Here is a 13,772-nt window from a genome sequence, read left to right as displayed (position 1 = left end):
TGAGACGACATTACATCCTCAAAAAGTCACGGTTTGGCGTGCTTTATAGGCAGAGAGAATCAGTGATTCTTCAAAATTGATGCTGGTCATAATGTTACAGTCTGTCAATGAAGAATGCTATAGAACCATTATTAAAGACTTTTTCGTGCCTGAGTTGGAAAATGCTGATTTGGCCGACCTTTGGTTCCAACAAGACGGCGCTCAATCGCGTCAGAGGCCTGTTGTTTTCCAAGAAGTTTGAGTTTTAACACCGCTACACCTTTTGTTGTGGCGTTATGTGAATTGGCTTGTCTACACAAATAAGCCAGAAAAGTCTTGGAAATGTATATTCTGCGCGTTATTGCTCTCATACGGCTCTAACTGCTGCAAAAAGAAAATTCGGCCTCGCGACTGCAATATATAAAAACCAGTTGTGAAGGTCGTTTAATTTTTAAAACATAATGGCACACCCTAATATTTAGAATAAAGCTAAATTCCTAGCCTTTTCTTAAGGTTTAAGAGAAGTGATTATGACATTTTTTAATCCTTAAACCGTTCTACTTATTTATTTTCTCTATTTATTTTTAATAACATAAATACTCGTCAGCTCATATATTCGATATCCGATTAAAGAAGCACGGTATACCTAGTTTCCATCTGCTTTCAAGTGGACACGATATTAATGCTATGTAATCAAGGATTATTGTTTCAAAAAGTATAGAGAGAGAAATATGTTTAAGGCAATTTAGTAATCGAAGTTATTCGAAGTTAAAGCATGGCGTTTTTTTTATTTAAAAAAATATTATAAAGCTTTGATTAAAGACTTACCGCTCCACAAAGAAAATCAAATCACAAAGCATCACTTACCTGTAAAGAAAAAACAAAGTAAGGTTAGAATTTATAACAAATTCTTATAGTGTTGATAAATAGTGATATTTCGGAAGATATGTAAATTGGTATGAAAATGATGTGATAAACTGAGAGGTTATAATGTTTTATAAAAAATAAGAATGTTGTTCATATATCTTGGAATGTTCTTATACCGATTCCCCGTTCATCTTTTCGCTGGGAAATTAAACTATTCATACATACGTTTGTGTGTTTGAGCATGAATAATATACATACAATAACTAAATTGAATATAAACTCCAGTCTTTTACGCTTTCACTTTCTTCAGCTACTTCTCAAGTCACTTCGATTGTTCTGTGTTATCGTGAAAAATTAATAGAGGAGAGCGTCTGTTGAGAGATACAATACCAAACATCTCGAAACACTACTTGCCTGCTGGATACTTTCTCAAGATTTAATAACAGGCGATTTATTTAGATAACTTTTGGATTCCCATAGCTTATTTTCATAAAATGTGTTTTTTGTGACGTCTTGATTTGATGTTAAGGTTCTCCCATCTAAAAACTCGTGCAGAGTCTGGAACAACTAATAGTTCAAAAGTGCTAAATCTGGAGAATATTGAAGCAAACATAAAACTTTCATGAGATCTCGCATGATTCTGGTGGTTCACTACACCTCTTCTGTTTAAGTACATCATTCAATTTATCCAGCTGATCACAATACACTTCAGAATTAATCATGAGCAAGGACTGAATTTTATCCACAGCGGCTTCAAGAGTACTACCAGCCCCGACCCAATAAACCCTTTAGCGCACGCCCTCATATCTCCGAAACTATTTGTCGGGTTAACTTCAAATTTTCAGAGAATACTTGTATGTACTAAGCATATTCGATAGATTAGAAAAAAGGTCAATATTTCGCAACTTACAAGTGTATATAGCCGCTTATATGATGTAACAGCTGTTATCAAGATTATGGGTTGTCTTGAATTCGGCGCTCAAAAGTATGCAATAATAATGTGTTCGTATTAAAATAGGGTTAAGTTATGTAAAAAAAACTATAAAACCATTTAGTTGTCCATATGCTTATGAATATCACTAACAACAGGTTTGTTTAGGACCAACAATTCATAAGAGTTAAAATTCACCACAATCGCGATGTATATATTGCCATGTTTTAAAACAATTCTAACTGCGTTCTTGTTCACTGAACTTTAAATTTAAACACAAACTTTAATTACACATTGTTAGATTTATTCCTTCTTATCACTTTTATCCGCGTACGTGTCGACTTCCGTTGGTCAAAAGTTATGTATTCAATGAGCGCCTTCAACGAATGACGAATGTCCACCTTTTATATAATATATATGACCACAAATGCGGTAGGCTCACGCATAAAAGTACATATAGACGGATAATATTAAGAAAGCAAGCGTGGAGAATTATAAAAATTGACTGAAATGTTCTACGTGAAGATTAGGAAAGCGACGTCGAGAGTCGCAAAGCACGAAAACTACCCACTTCACTACGCAGTTGAAAGAAGCGCCTATTTCCCTCCGACAGCAACCTGTTGCCGTAATGGCATATCAAAAGGGAAATAGCAAAAGTGAAGAGAATGTAAATGGTTAGTTATGTACATATACATAAATACATATAAATGGGATATCTCAAACAAATCGCACTAGAAATAAAAAGAAATAAAATAAAACCTCATTTGGCTGACTGATAGGCTGACGAGCTTTGCGGCAGGGAAAGTCAACGAGGGTGTCAAGGAATTCGGGATGAAGAAGCGGCTGCTGGGTACAGGCAGAATGTTACGTATTTGTATCTATGTATAACGGTTTGTGTGCTTTCGCGTGGGCGCTGAATAGGGTAAGTGCACGGATGCCCGCATTTTAGTAAAAATAATCACGGACGCGTAAGTGCTCCACCGGAACCGACCGGAAGATGATGAAAGCAATGATAGAAAATTGGCTATAATGGCTACCGTCGCGACGCGTCACCGTTACAATACCAATACATGCACAGCACAATATATTTAGTTGTGGCAGTTGTATATATACATATATATTATATGGATGTGCACGTTGTTGGAATCACACTTAACCGCAGAATGCAAAGGAATTTCAAGAAAAAAAAAAGCAAAATATCACGCTGATTCAACTGCAATGTAAAAGCTAGAGATGTGGAAAAATATGCGGATTAGCGCAAAGTGGACTTTCGGGTGGGGCTGGCAGATGCTAGGCATTATACGCAGGCATGCAAGGACGCGGAAAATATTGCCTAACTCAAGAATGTATAAGATCGTAGGAAAATGACACTTGATGACAGCATTGCAGGAATGTGAGTGGCAGCAAGTGCACAAAATAATTACGTAAAGAATTGAGAAAATTGGGTATTAGTCTTAATAAAGAATCTTATTTAAGAAATTCTTAAAATTTAAAAAAGTACACTTTGCTTGTGCCTCTTCTCTATAAGAGGTAGTAAGATTCAAGTGTTGTGCGCTTCGTAATGCTACACGCTCAGTGACTGTCAAATGGCAGTGACGTTGTTAGCGGTATTAATTAAAAAGGTATTAAAATTTGAGATGTCATAAAGGCATTTTACCACAGTGCCATGGAAAGTAGTTCTACGAATTAGTATGTGAATGGATGTTTACGTCCTATTTTTTTTTATATTTTTTTTCATCGGAATTAAAGTATGGTATATTTCTTGCTTTTCTTTTTCTGCCTATGCAATATCAGCCTAAATGTAGACAACATTTTATTTGTATTATGCAAATTTGGAAAAAACAAGAAAAACAGTTAACTTCGGTCGCACCGAAACTGTCATACCCTTCGCAAACAAAAACTTTTTCAAAAGAATACAAAACTTGATTCCGATCGTTCAGTTTGTATGGCAGTTATATGAATAACTTCTACGGAGATTGCAAGTCTTAGATAATACACCACAGGATCTTCAGATTCGGGCTAAGGGTAGAAGGCAAGCAAATTCCCCTAAACGTCTTCCTAAAAACCCCAACTAGGCCAAAGGTCGGGATACGTTAGAACTAAATGTTAATGGGGAGGGGAAGATAGACAGAGTTGCAACGGTTTTAGAATGGACAACAGGCTATTTGCTCTCAATCAGGCCATCACAAGCGCATATCACGGCAGCTGCCCCCTAAAAACGATCAGCAGAGCACGCAACTGCCCTTGGTAGTCAAGTAGACTCTCAGAACTCAGATCAAAGGTAATTAAGATTGTCAACAACGCCAAGCGTAGTGAGAACTGGGATGAGTATAGATGCAACCTAACTGCCTACAATAAGGAGATTAGGTTTGCAAAGCAAGAAACAATTCAGGAATTTTTGTGAAAGCGTTTCCTCGACACCAGAAGCAGCAAGGCTGCACAAGGCTCTGGGAAGGGAAAGATTGACACAAGACTAGCCACTAAAAGATATGACGGAACCTATGCGACCAGTACGGAGGAGAGAGCTTCAGCCCTTCTACGTGCGCAACTTACTTGTGTTGCTAACTAAGAATGGGTATGCAGAGGACATTGTTCTCATAGCCAGAGGAAAATTTCAGGACATTCTCTGCGATATCTTACAAAGGGGATTAAGCCTAGTCAAGAGATGGTGCAGAAGTGTCTGACTAAACATCAACCCCTTGAAGACGACCATAGTCCCTTTTATGAGATGGAGGCTTCAGAAACCTAAACCTCGGGGAGAGACAGAGAGATGACTAATATGGTCAAATATCTTGGTCAGCATGTTGATTTGACCACGGTCAAAGATACGACGGCTCCTATGGTGTCCAATCGGCTTGTTGGTAGATCCCGGGGCTGCAAGCCAAGGATTATAAGGTGTTGTACAACATGATCGTTCGACCGATTATCACATATGGAGTGGTGACTTGGACTTCGGTAGGACTATCGAACCTGCAACGACTCGCCTACGTCTGCTTGTCGGCTGCCATACGCACATGTCCAATGGCGGCACTAGAAGTCTTGCTGGAACTCACACCGTTTCAACTGGTAATCGGTCAAATCGCCAAACACTCAAATGACAGCAGAAGGTTTTGGCAGAGGTAAGGTAATCTCTTCCCAACGCATGAATGAACTAAATGGCGAAATACCACTGGATTTTCTCCCAAGAAATAGCAGTACCAAAAGGGTTAACCTCACTAGAAAGTTTAAAGCTACCCTCATTAATAAGGCCGAATGGAACGATTCCGCTCTCGAGCTTAGGGACAGTACAATCAAATGGTACACCGACGACTCAACAAGTCGTAGGATCACACACAAAACTCTCCATACCTATGGGTAGATGTTCGAGCATATTCCAAGCAAAGGTCTTTGCTATAAGTCGGTAGAGTTATAGCTCCAACGAAACTGTGGCAATGAACGTATAGCTATACATGATAGTCAAGCGGCACTCAAAGCTAACGCTGCGTACGAGATTAAATCCCTATTGGTGCTGAAGTGTTTAGAACGACTGAATAGTCTATCAGATTGTTACCAAGTGCACCTTATTTGGGTCTTAGGTCACAAAGGCATAGCCGGTAATGAACTGACTGATGGGATTGCCCACTCCGCAGCATTCACCAACATGGTAGGACCGGAACCTTTCATTGCGGTTCGACCCCACACCGGAAAAGAGTTGCAGGGATGAATCAGTGGGTAGGGAGAAGCATTAGCACCAATTCCTACGCATGCGCCATACCAAGTTGCTAATGACTGATTACAACCTTAAAAGGTTTAAATATGTAATCAACTTCCGAAGGGAAAAACTCCTTGTGAATCAACCTGCTTACTTATGCCTCTACAATCCAATCATTGTTTCAATCAATTGCATCAATCAATTGTCCCTGGTATTTCCTTGTGAACTTGTTTGATAAAAGTTGCTTGTAAAATTCATGAAAAAAAGTTGAAGAAATAATAATAACTTCAACAAACCCAAATTCTCTTGGAAAAACATGAGTACAATCTCTGTTTCCTTATCGTATGCTTAATTCTGATAAAAATTGTAAACACCCTCCAAAAGAAGTAAAAAAAGAAAAAAAGACGCCAGCATTAAAACGCAAAAGAAAAATAGAAAATCTGTGTGTTGGGGCATGAAATTAGCTTGTCAATGACGTTAGTGTCAAGAGGAAATTAGTTTTTTGTTCAATGAAAATATTAGCTTATTCGCTTTTCATGCCATTTTCGTTTTCACTTTTACACCAGCCACCAGGAGAATAGCAAAATACATTAATATTTTTTGCCTGCGTCCATTGTTTCCATTCACACGCTAAATATCCGTATATTATCTACACAACATCCATCGCAGTTATGTATTTATGTGTGAATGTGTTATAAATGAGATTATATGTATTTGTTTGTAGGTATGTGTGTATGGTTGCATGACATTGCGATTGCGATGGCGATGGCGTACAACGGACGTCACTCGATGTTTGACACTAATTTGTATGGTAATTATTATTGCGATTTTTTCTTGTCCGTTATCAAACGGTACAAGGCGTGGTTACTTTTTCTCGTTTTCATCGGAATATTCCCGGACTATGGCACAGGCTAATCAGAAGTTATAATTAAATAATAGAAATGCATAAAGAACTGTTTTTGAAACTTGAAATCATTGGGGGAAATTAATTGTTGTTGTGACCTATGATATAGTTGCTTGTACGTATTAATAATCAGGAAACCATACTTCAAGGTTTTATAGTAAAAAAGATTTATGCCCGGTTTGCTACGATGTTTGTAACACCTAGAAGAAAACTAAAAAGTGTCAACAATGATCAGAGTGATGAGCCTTTGGTCATGACCGTCTGTATTATTAGTCTCTCAGTTTTTGAGTTATTGTTTTGAAATTTTTCACACGAATTTTTCCGATAAAAATAAAGATAGACACTTTTTATACCTCTCCTTTTGACATAAAATATGCATCTGTGAAGGGTGTTAAGCTTCAGTGGATCCAAAGTAAAAAATTTAACTAATTTTATTAATGAGTGTTAGTGATCAAAACGGACCCGCATTTTAAGCTGTTCAAGTCATATTGTTGTTGGTTTTTGTCACTGGAGGGACTTTTTAAACTAACCTTGACGGGTAAAATGTAAATGGATTTAAGAAATATTGTAAAGTTTCTCAAATAATATCTATGTAGAACTGGTTTATTGTTTCCCTTCTTGCCTTTCTTCATTTGAAAATTTTTTTAGAATTCTCCAAGAATTTTTTAATATTTAAGTGCAATACAATTTTGAAAACAACTAAAAACCGATGGCACTTTACTGGACACATTAAATAGCCCAGAAAGGGACAATTCGAAAACCTCTCTCACTTCAATATCATCTCTGAGAACTTGGACCACTGTGCCACGGATTTATTTCTCCGAAAATCGGATTCTTTTAAGGAGGTGCCAATCCGTTTACAGAGCTTCTTGCGGACATGCACTCAAAGCTAGTCAAGGAGTGCATGACCAGCATTTACGGGGTTGCGAAAGCCTTCTCGCATACTAGTATAGTGGAACGTAAAAGACCCATTGATGAAATGTGAAACAGCTATAAACTTTTCCTTTCTCTATCCAGCTTTCGCCCCACGAACCCGTTGAATTGATTGGAGTAGACTTTTGCCAGCTCAATAAATTTGAGGCTAGCACTAAGCGTTTCGTCATTATGTGACGATTTGTTTGATTCACATCTAGGAGTTCTAGGCTTCATGACCAACAAGCGTTTCTAGCAGTCCAACTGGAATTATTCGTGGCTTCATGAGAATTTACCTAAACTAACCTAACCAAACCAAAAGAGGCTACAGACCAGTTGTGCGACTTCTTCAATTTACTGCTGGAGAAAATAATTCGAGCTGCAAAGCTGAATAGAGAAGATGACATCAATATCCTTGTCCATAACAACCGCGCTATAAGTTTTGCTTTCTCCGGGTTGGACAAAGAAGTAAAGCGTTCCGATATTGACGAAGGCAAGATTAAATATCCTGTCATCAAACAAACAGTCGTTGCATTCGGGACTTGGCTCCCACGTAACTGTTGACAGTCATAACTTCGAAATCGTAGATAAATTCGTCTTTCTTGGAACCAGTAGTAACATCAACAACAATGCCAGTCTTGAAATCCAACGCAGAATATCTTTTGCTAACAGGTATTACTTTGTACTGAGTAGGCAATGGAAAAGTAAAATCCTCTCTCGGCGAATAAAGACCAAACTGTACAAGTTATTCAGCATCCCCATCTTGCTGTATGGTGCATGGACGATGACAACTGATGAGTCGACGTTGCGAGTTTTCGAGAGAAAAGTTCTGCGAAAGATTTATGGTTCTTTGCGCGTAGGCCACGGCAAATATCGCCTTCGATGAAATGATGAGATGTATGAGATATATAGACGACATTGACATATTTCAGCGAATTATGAGACAGCGGCTACGCTGCCTAGGTCATAACGTCTGAATAGATGAAAACACTCCTTCTCTGAGATTATTCGACGCAGTACTCGCCGGGGGAAGCAGAGGAAGAGGAAGACCTCAACTCCGTTAGAAAGGCCAGATGGAGAAGAACCTGGCTACACTTGGAATCTCCAATTGGCGTCAAACAGCGAAAATGAAAAACGACTGGCGCGCTGTTGTAAACTCAGCTATAACCGCATAAGCGGTGTCTACGCCAGTAAAGAAGAAGAAGACTATAGTCGGAGGTAAGTCCCTAACTTTTATTTAGAGTACATAAAAAACCAACATAATCCCTTGAATGCTCTGCAGTTGTAGCCTTATGGCGCAGATTTTGTTTCATGACAGTATAAAGAAAAAAAAGAAAAACGTAATGGGAACTGTATTATCCAAATAGACTCTATATAACATATAATTTATGATCTTTTCAGTTTCTTATCTATTCTTATGCTACGTGACAACAATATGTGAAAATTTAGTGTTTTCAGAACACTTCACGCTTTCAGAGCATACTTTATAATAATTTTCCTCCTCTTCATTGAAAACTATACACATTAGTTCTTAGACACCTTATTTAGACCTATATAAATGGCGGTACCTAAAGTAAAACCGTAAGAATTCTATTTTTGAAGGCAATTATTTGCATACAGACTTGCAAAGCATACAAGCAAAAATGCATTCTTATATACAAATGGAACAAATATAATCAATGTAATAAAAGGTTTATTTATGCACCCAAACGTCTCATAGTTGCCCGAACTGCATCATTTCAAGAAGCTGCCCAAACAATATTCGCTCACTAAAAATAATCAAGCAAAATTCCTTTATGATGTTGGTTAAATATAGCTTAAACATGCTTACAAAGACACAATATGCAACCAAGTAGAACATGCCACTATCATGGCCGCAAATAAAATGCTAGCACACACACACATATGGCTAACGCATACGAACTCACACGCATACATACACTTAAGCGCAGAAGGGTTCTTCATAAAAGAGCTAACCCCAAACGAAGTACACACACTTACACAGCTAGTAGTAATACATGTATGCACACTTTTAGTTTAAAAAATAGAAACGAAATTCGCTCAAGATTTACGGCCGGCACTTTACAATCCCACTTATGCACATAAGGCCGCACATACACGCGCACAAGAGGACGTCTCATACACACAAAGCTTAGTTTTATCACTGTTTGTATGGGTGTGTGTGTGTGTGGCGTTGTCTCTCCAACATATGTTGACAAGGAAAAATTTAAAGCCACGCATACTAAGGCTGGCAAGCGTGTAGTGGAAGGCGACAAATGTGTTTCATGCTTAAGAAATCCTTACCATATGGCACAGGCACATCGTATGTCTCGCCCGCTGATCGACTGCCGCTGCCGCTTCTGCACAATTAACTCGCTTGGCAAATATTTACTTTTATTTTTTTTTTTATTTTAGTAAAAAAATATATTTTTTTCTATACTTTTTCTATTTTTTGACTTTATTAGCTAATTTTGCATATGTACATATGTATGTTTGTATGTGTGTTAGTTTGATTTTTACGTTAATATTTAATTTATCCGCTTGTTTTGATTCTTCACAACGTTGCAGCAAAGAGAATTGAGTAAAACTGAGCGCAAATGTGGCGAACGAAAAAATCAGCATGAAATTGGCAATGCGGCGTTGTGTGGGCAGCGTGTCCACTAGCAGCAGTAAACGAATTAGCAACGAAGAAGAACTATTTCGTGTCGCTTTGCGCGCTCTTTGCTGCTCGCTCTTACTGCATACGCTCTTAGAAATATTTTTGCGTATTTGCGCTGTACTACTTCGTACGTTGGGAAGTAAGAGCAAATATTTAGTGGCTGCAAGGAAATCCTTGCTTGCCTCCCCGAAAGTATGCAATGTTTGTGGCGAGCTATAAGAATAGCGCTATCGCCATTTTACTCTTGGGCGACGTGATTTTTATGTTAACTAAGTGCGAATAGTTTCGTAAACTACTGCATGTTTCATGCTTTTCAAATATGGTTTGCGAGTTTTAAGCGACCTTTTATTTGTAAATTAAATTTAGTATCTGTTTGTGATGCTTTCTTAGCCCCCTAAAGATACTATTTGGCATCAGTTTCCGTAAAACCGGTTAATTAATTCGAAATAAAATGTACTGCTCTCGTCACTCTGTTTTCTGTTACATGGACGTCAGCCTAAATGTAGGCAACGTATGAACTTTGGAAAATAAAGTAATATATCTAATAATTATTATAACTAATCAACAAATCTGAAGGAAAAATTAGGGATTGGTGTGATAAAAAGTGTTGGTTTGAGTCCACGCCCCCTGACTACACTAGATATAAAAAATTCTACGTGCTAGGCAATTTTTTAGCAACCAACTGTTTCTAATATCACATTCGTGAAATGAGTGTAATCTGAAGTTCCAAACAGTAAGTTCTCGTAGTTTGTTTTCGTTCAACTTATGATATTTTTAGTATATGTAAAAAAAATACCGCTTATTATTGAAGTGAACCAAAATTTAAGCAAAGACACTAACCACATGTGAAGCAACAAACTAATGCACTATTAAAATACTAATGATGAAAATTGCAGAATTAAAAGATGGAAAGTTCCAAGAAGAGAATAATTGCGGCGAGATGAAGTAAAACCTGAAGTGGTTCAAGAACTGTCATTCATCTAGAAAATGGTGTGATTTGTAGGCCAGTGAAATCATCAATTCATATTTCTTCAGAAATGATGCCGCTGAGAACGTAGCAGTCAATGGTGCCATGATAGCCGACTATTTGATACCTGAAATTGAAGATCGTGATCTCGGCGATATTTGGTTTTAACAAGACGGCGCCAGTTCCCACATATGGCAACAATCAATGGACTTATTGAGAGAATTTTTCGGCGAGTAGATAATTTCACGTTTACGGCCGCTCGATTGCTCAACAAGGTCGTGTGATATCACACCGTTAGACTTTTTCCTGTGGGGATATGCAAAGTCTGAAATCTATGCGGACAATCCCGCTGCGATTCAAGCCCAAGCATTTTCTAAGAACTACCAAGGGCTAATACTGTTTGGATGAGTAAACAAAACTAAGGAGTTTAAAGACTTGCGTTCAACTGTTCGAAGATTGCTATAAGATTGTAATGAAGAAAAACAATTTTTGTGTCTAGTTTAGATTATTATAGGGCCTTAAAAATTTTTACAAATTAGGGAAGAACAGAAATAACTTAACTGTCTTTTATAATTTTCATTCAAGACATTAAGTCCTTTGATTACTTATTACCGCTTAGGGGTCCTAAAAGTCCCATTGAAATAATTTCTAATTAAGTTCTCTATTCTCTGAAGTAATCATTATATTCGCCTTGCATATTTTTAGTATACTCCATCGCTGTCTCCGCTTCAACGTTGCAAAGAATGCATTGTGAAAGGCACTCAAGCACATCTTCTCCCATTTCCCAAAAGTAGCGGAGTTTTATCAATGCAGCAGCATTGTTCCTTTGTAAACAATAGACTAAACTCGTTACGTGCTTAGCACCGATTAAAGTATTAACTTATAATTTTAAATTCTTCATAAAATTAATGTGTAGTTTAGAGCTTAGCGATGCGACACAAAAATCACACATACACACACGTCGCCATAAGCCGTTATATGAGCATGCTGGTGTTTGCTCTCATAAAGTGCACAGCAACGCAGCGGCACGGCGAATGCCATAAATTCATTATGCAGTTGCACAGTGGGTACACAATTGGAGTTTCGGGTTTTTTGGGCGAGCTTCAAAATATTATATAATATTCTCAGCAAGTATTTTAAATTTATGCCCAAAATCTTATGAGGTGAGATAAAATTTCCAGATAGATTCGGAATGCCAAAAAGTGCAATTATTTTTTTTTGGGATCCCAACATTTGAGTAAAAAAAATATTTAAGTAATATTGAACATCCATTTTCGTTATACCGAATTGAGGAATAATACAGTTTTCTAATTTAAATAAAGAATAAAGTAGTAATTTCTTGAAAAATGGATATGAAACAGTAAGAATATATGCAAACCTGTTTATGGTTCCTCACGAAATAAAGAGATGGTAAAATAATTCTTAAAAAAAAATATATCCTATAGCCTGAATTTTAAGGAATATTTTTCATATTCATAATTCGGGATCCCATTTTATAAAAATACGAGAACAACATAATTATATGCACAAATAAACGCAAAAATCCCGAAAATTTACTCTTAATACAACAATAGACTAAATTACCATTATATGCAATTGGTCAGAGTCTCCTATTCTAGATTGGAAAATAAATTATTTTATATTTAAAATTTTAAATGAAATAGAATTTTTTTTGAATCCCGATTAATGTACTCTTGAATTTCGGGATCCCGAAAAAAATATACCCTAATAATTATTCAGGTTAAAGTCGACTTTGCATTATAATTGAAAAACAAAAAATAAAAATAATTGTACTACCAAAGTCTTTGAAGTTGGTAATATTCAGAAAATTCAAGTCATTCATTACCAACTTTTGTTATTCTTTATATTTATATTCTATACAATTCTGTATTCAATAATTTCCTTCAAATGGTACTTTTGTATAATAAAAAATTCCAAAAAATAACCACTCAGAACATATTATAAATCCCGATATTTCGGGATTGAAATTTTTTGCGAGTTCCGAAATACTGTAAATTATTAAAAGATGCAGACAAATTTTATTTTATTTTTTGAAATCCCGATATTTCGGGATTGTAATGTTTTGCCAATCCCGAAATATCGGAATTTTAGTTACTTAAGCAGGCAACATTTTAATTCCAACACAATGTTTAATGTTTTAACCATACCAGCAAAGGTTTTTTTTATACTGTCAGCTACTTTCTACGCCCACTGTGCGACTTAATAACTCAAACTAGTGCAAACTTTTATAAAAGCACCGTACTACTATTGCGGCTACTATATGCTATGTTCTCAAGTACATTTCGCAGTTGGTATTAGTGCTGTCTTAGACTCTGCCACAGCAAAACTGTTGTTGTTTTTGGCAATATCTGACTTTTCTTAGTCGAACGTTACTCTGCGTTGGCAGTAGTACTGCTGCTAATTCTACTTTAAATTTCATTAAATTTCATTTTTGTTATTCCAAGCGCGTCGGCTGGAATAACTTCTTCTTGTACTTAAGCGTAGACTATATAAGGAGGTGAATGTGTATGGTTGTGTGTTTGTGTGCTAGCGCGTTGGCCACATCTTAACAACTGCTAAGCTGCTTTGTTCTTAATTAAGTCGTGTTGCATAGCAGAGTCTGTCTCGTTGTATGTATGAATGGGTGTTTTCTTTGCGTTGGCATCATTGGCTGTGGCAAGCTGTCTTCGCGTCGCCCGTTCTGCATAGAAATTCCTCTTAAAGTTTTTGAGTGGCTGCAAGTTGATTTTTTTGGTCATAAATAGAGCATAGCAACCGGCGGCTGTAGCTCCCTCGTGCTGGCTTGATATTTATTTAGTGGGTAGAGCCCCCCTCTCAAACCAAATTCCTCTCCCTGTGTAT

At 37.0% G+C, this 13,772-nt stretch overlaps 1 protein-coding gene across 6 annotated transcripts in view; it reads right to left on the bottom strand.

Annotated features, from left to right (window-relative positions):
* The window catches only part of LOC120777162 (protein alan shepard), a 153,186-nt gene extending 143,547 nt beyond the window's left edge, over positions 1 to 9,639 (bottom strand). For all 6 annotated transcript variants that reach the window (XM_040108304.1, XM_040108306.1, XM_040108311.1 and 3 more), the window contains exon 1: positions 9,589 to 9,639. In XM_040108304.1, the coding sequence (XP_039964238.1) occupies positions 9,589 to 9,606 (18 nt within the window). In that variant the 5' untranslated portion in view covers positions 9,607 to 9,639. The remainder of the gene's footprint in view (positions 1 to 9,588) is intronic.
* Positions 9,640 to 13,772: the final 4,133 nt, after the last annotated feature.

Source organism: Bactrocera tryoni, chromosome 5 (genome assembly GCF_016617805.1).
Source record: "Bactrocera tryoni isolate S06 chromosome 5, CSIRO_BtryS06_freeze2, whole genome shotgun sequence".
NCBI classification, from domain to species: domain Eukaryota; kingdom Metazoa; phylum Arthropoda; class Insecta; order Diptera; family Tephritidae; genus Bactrocera; species Bactrocera tryoni.
Note: the sequence above shows the minus strand (reverse complement) of the source record. Positions and strands in the feature narration are given on the sequence as shown.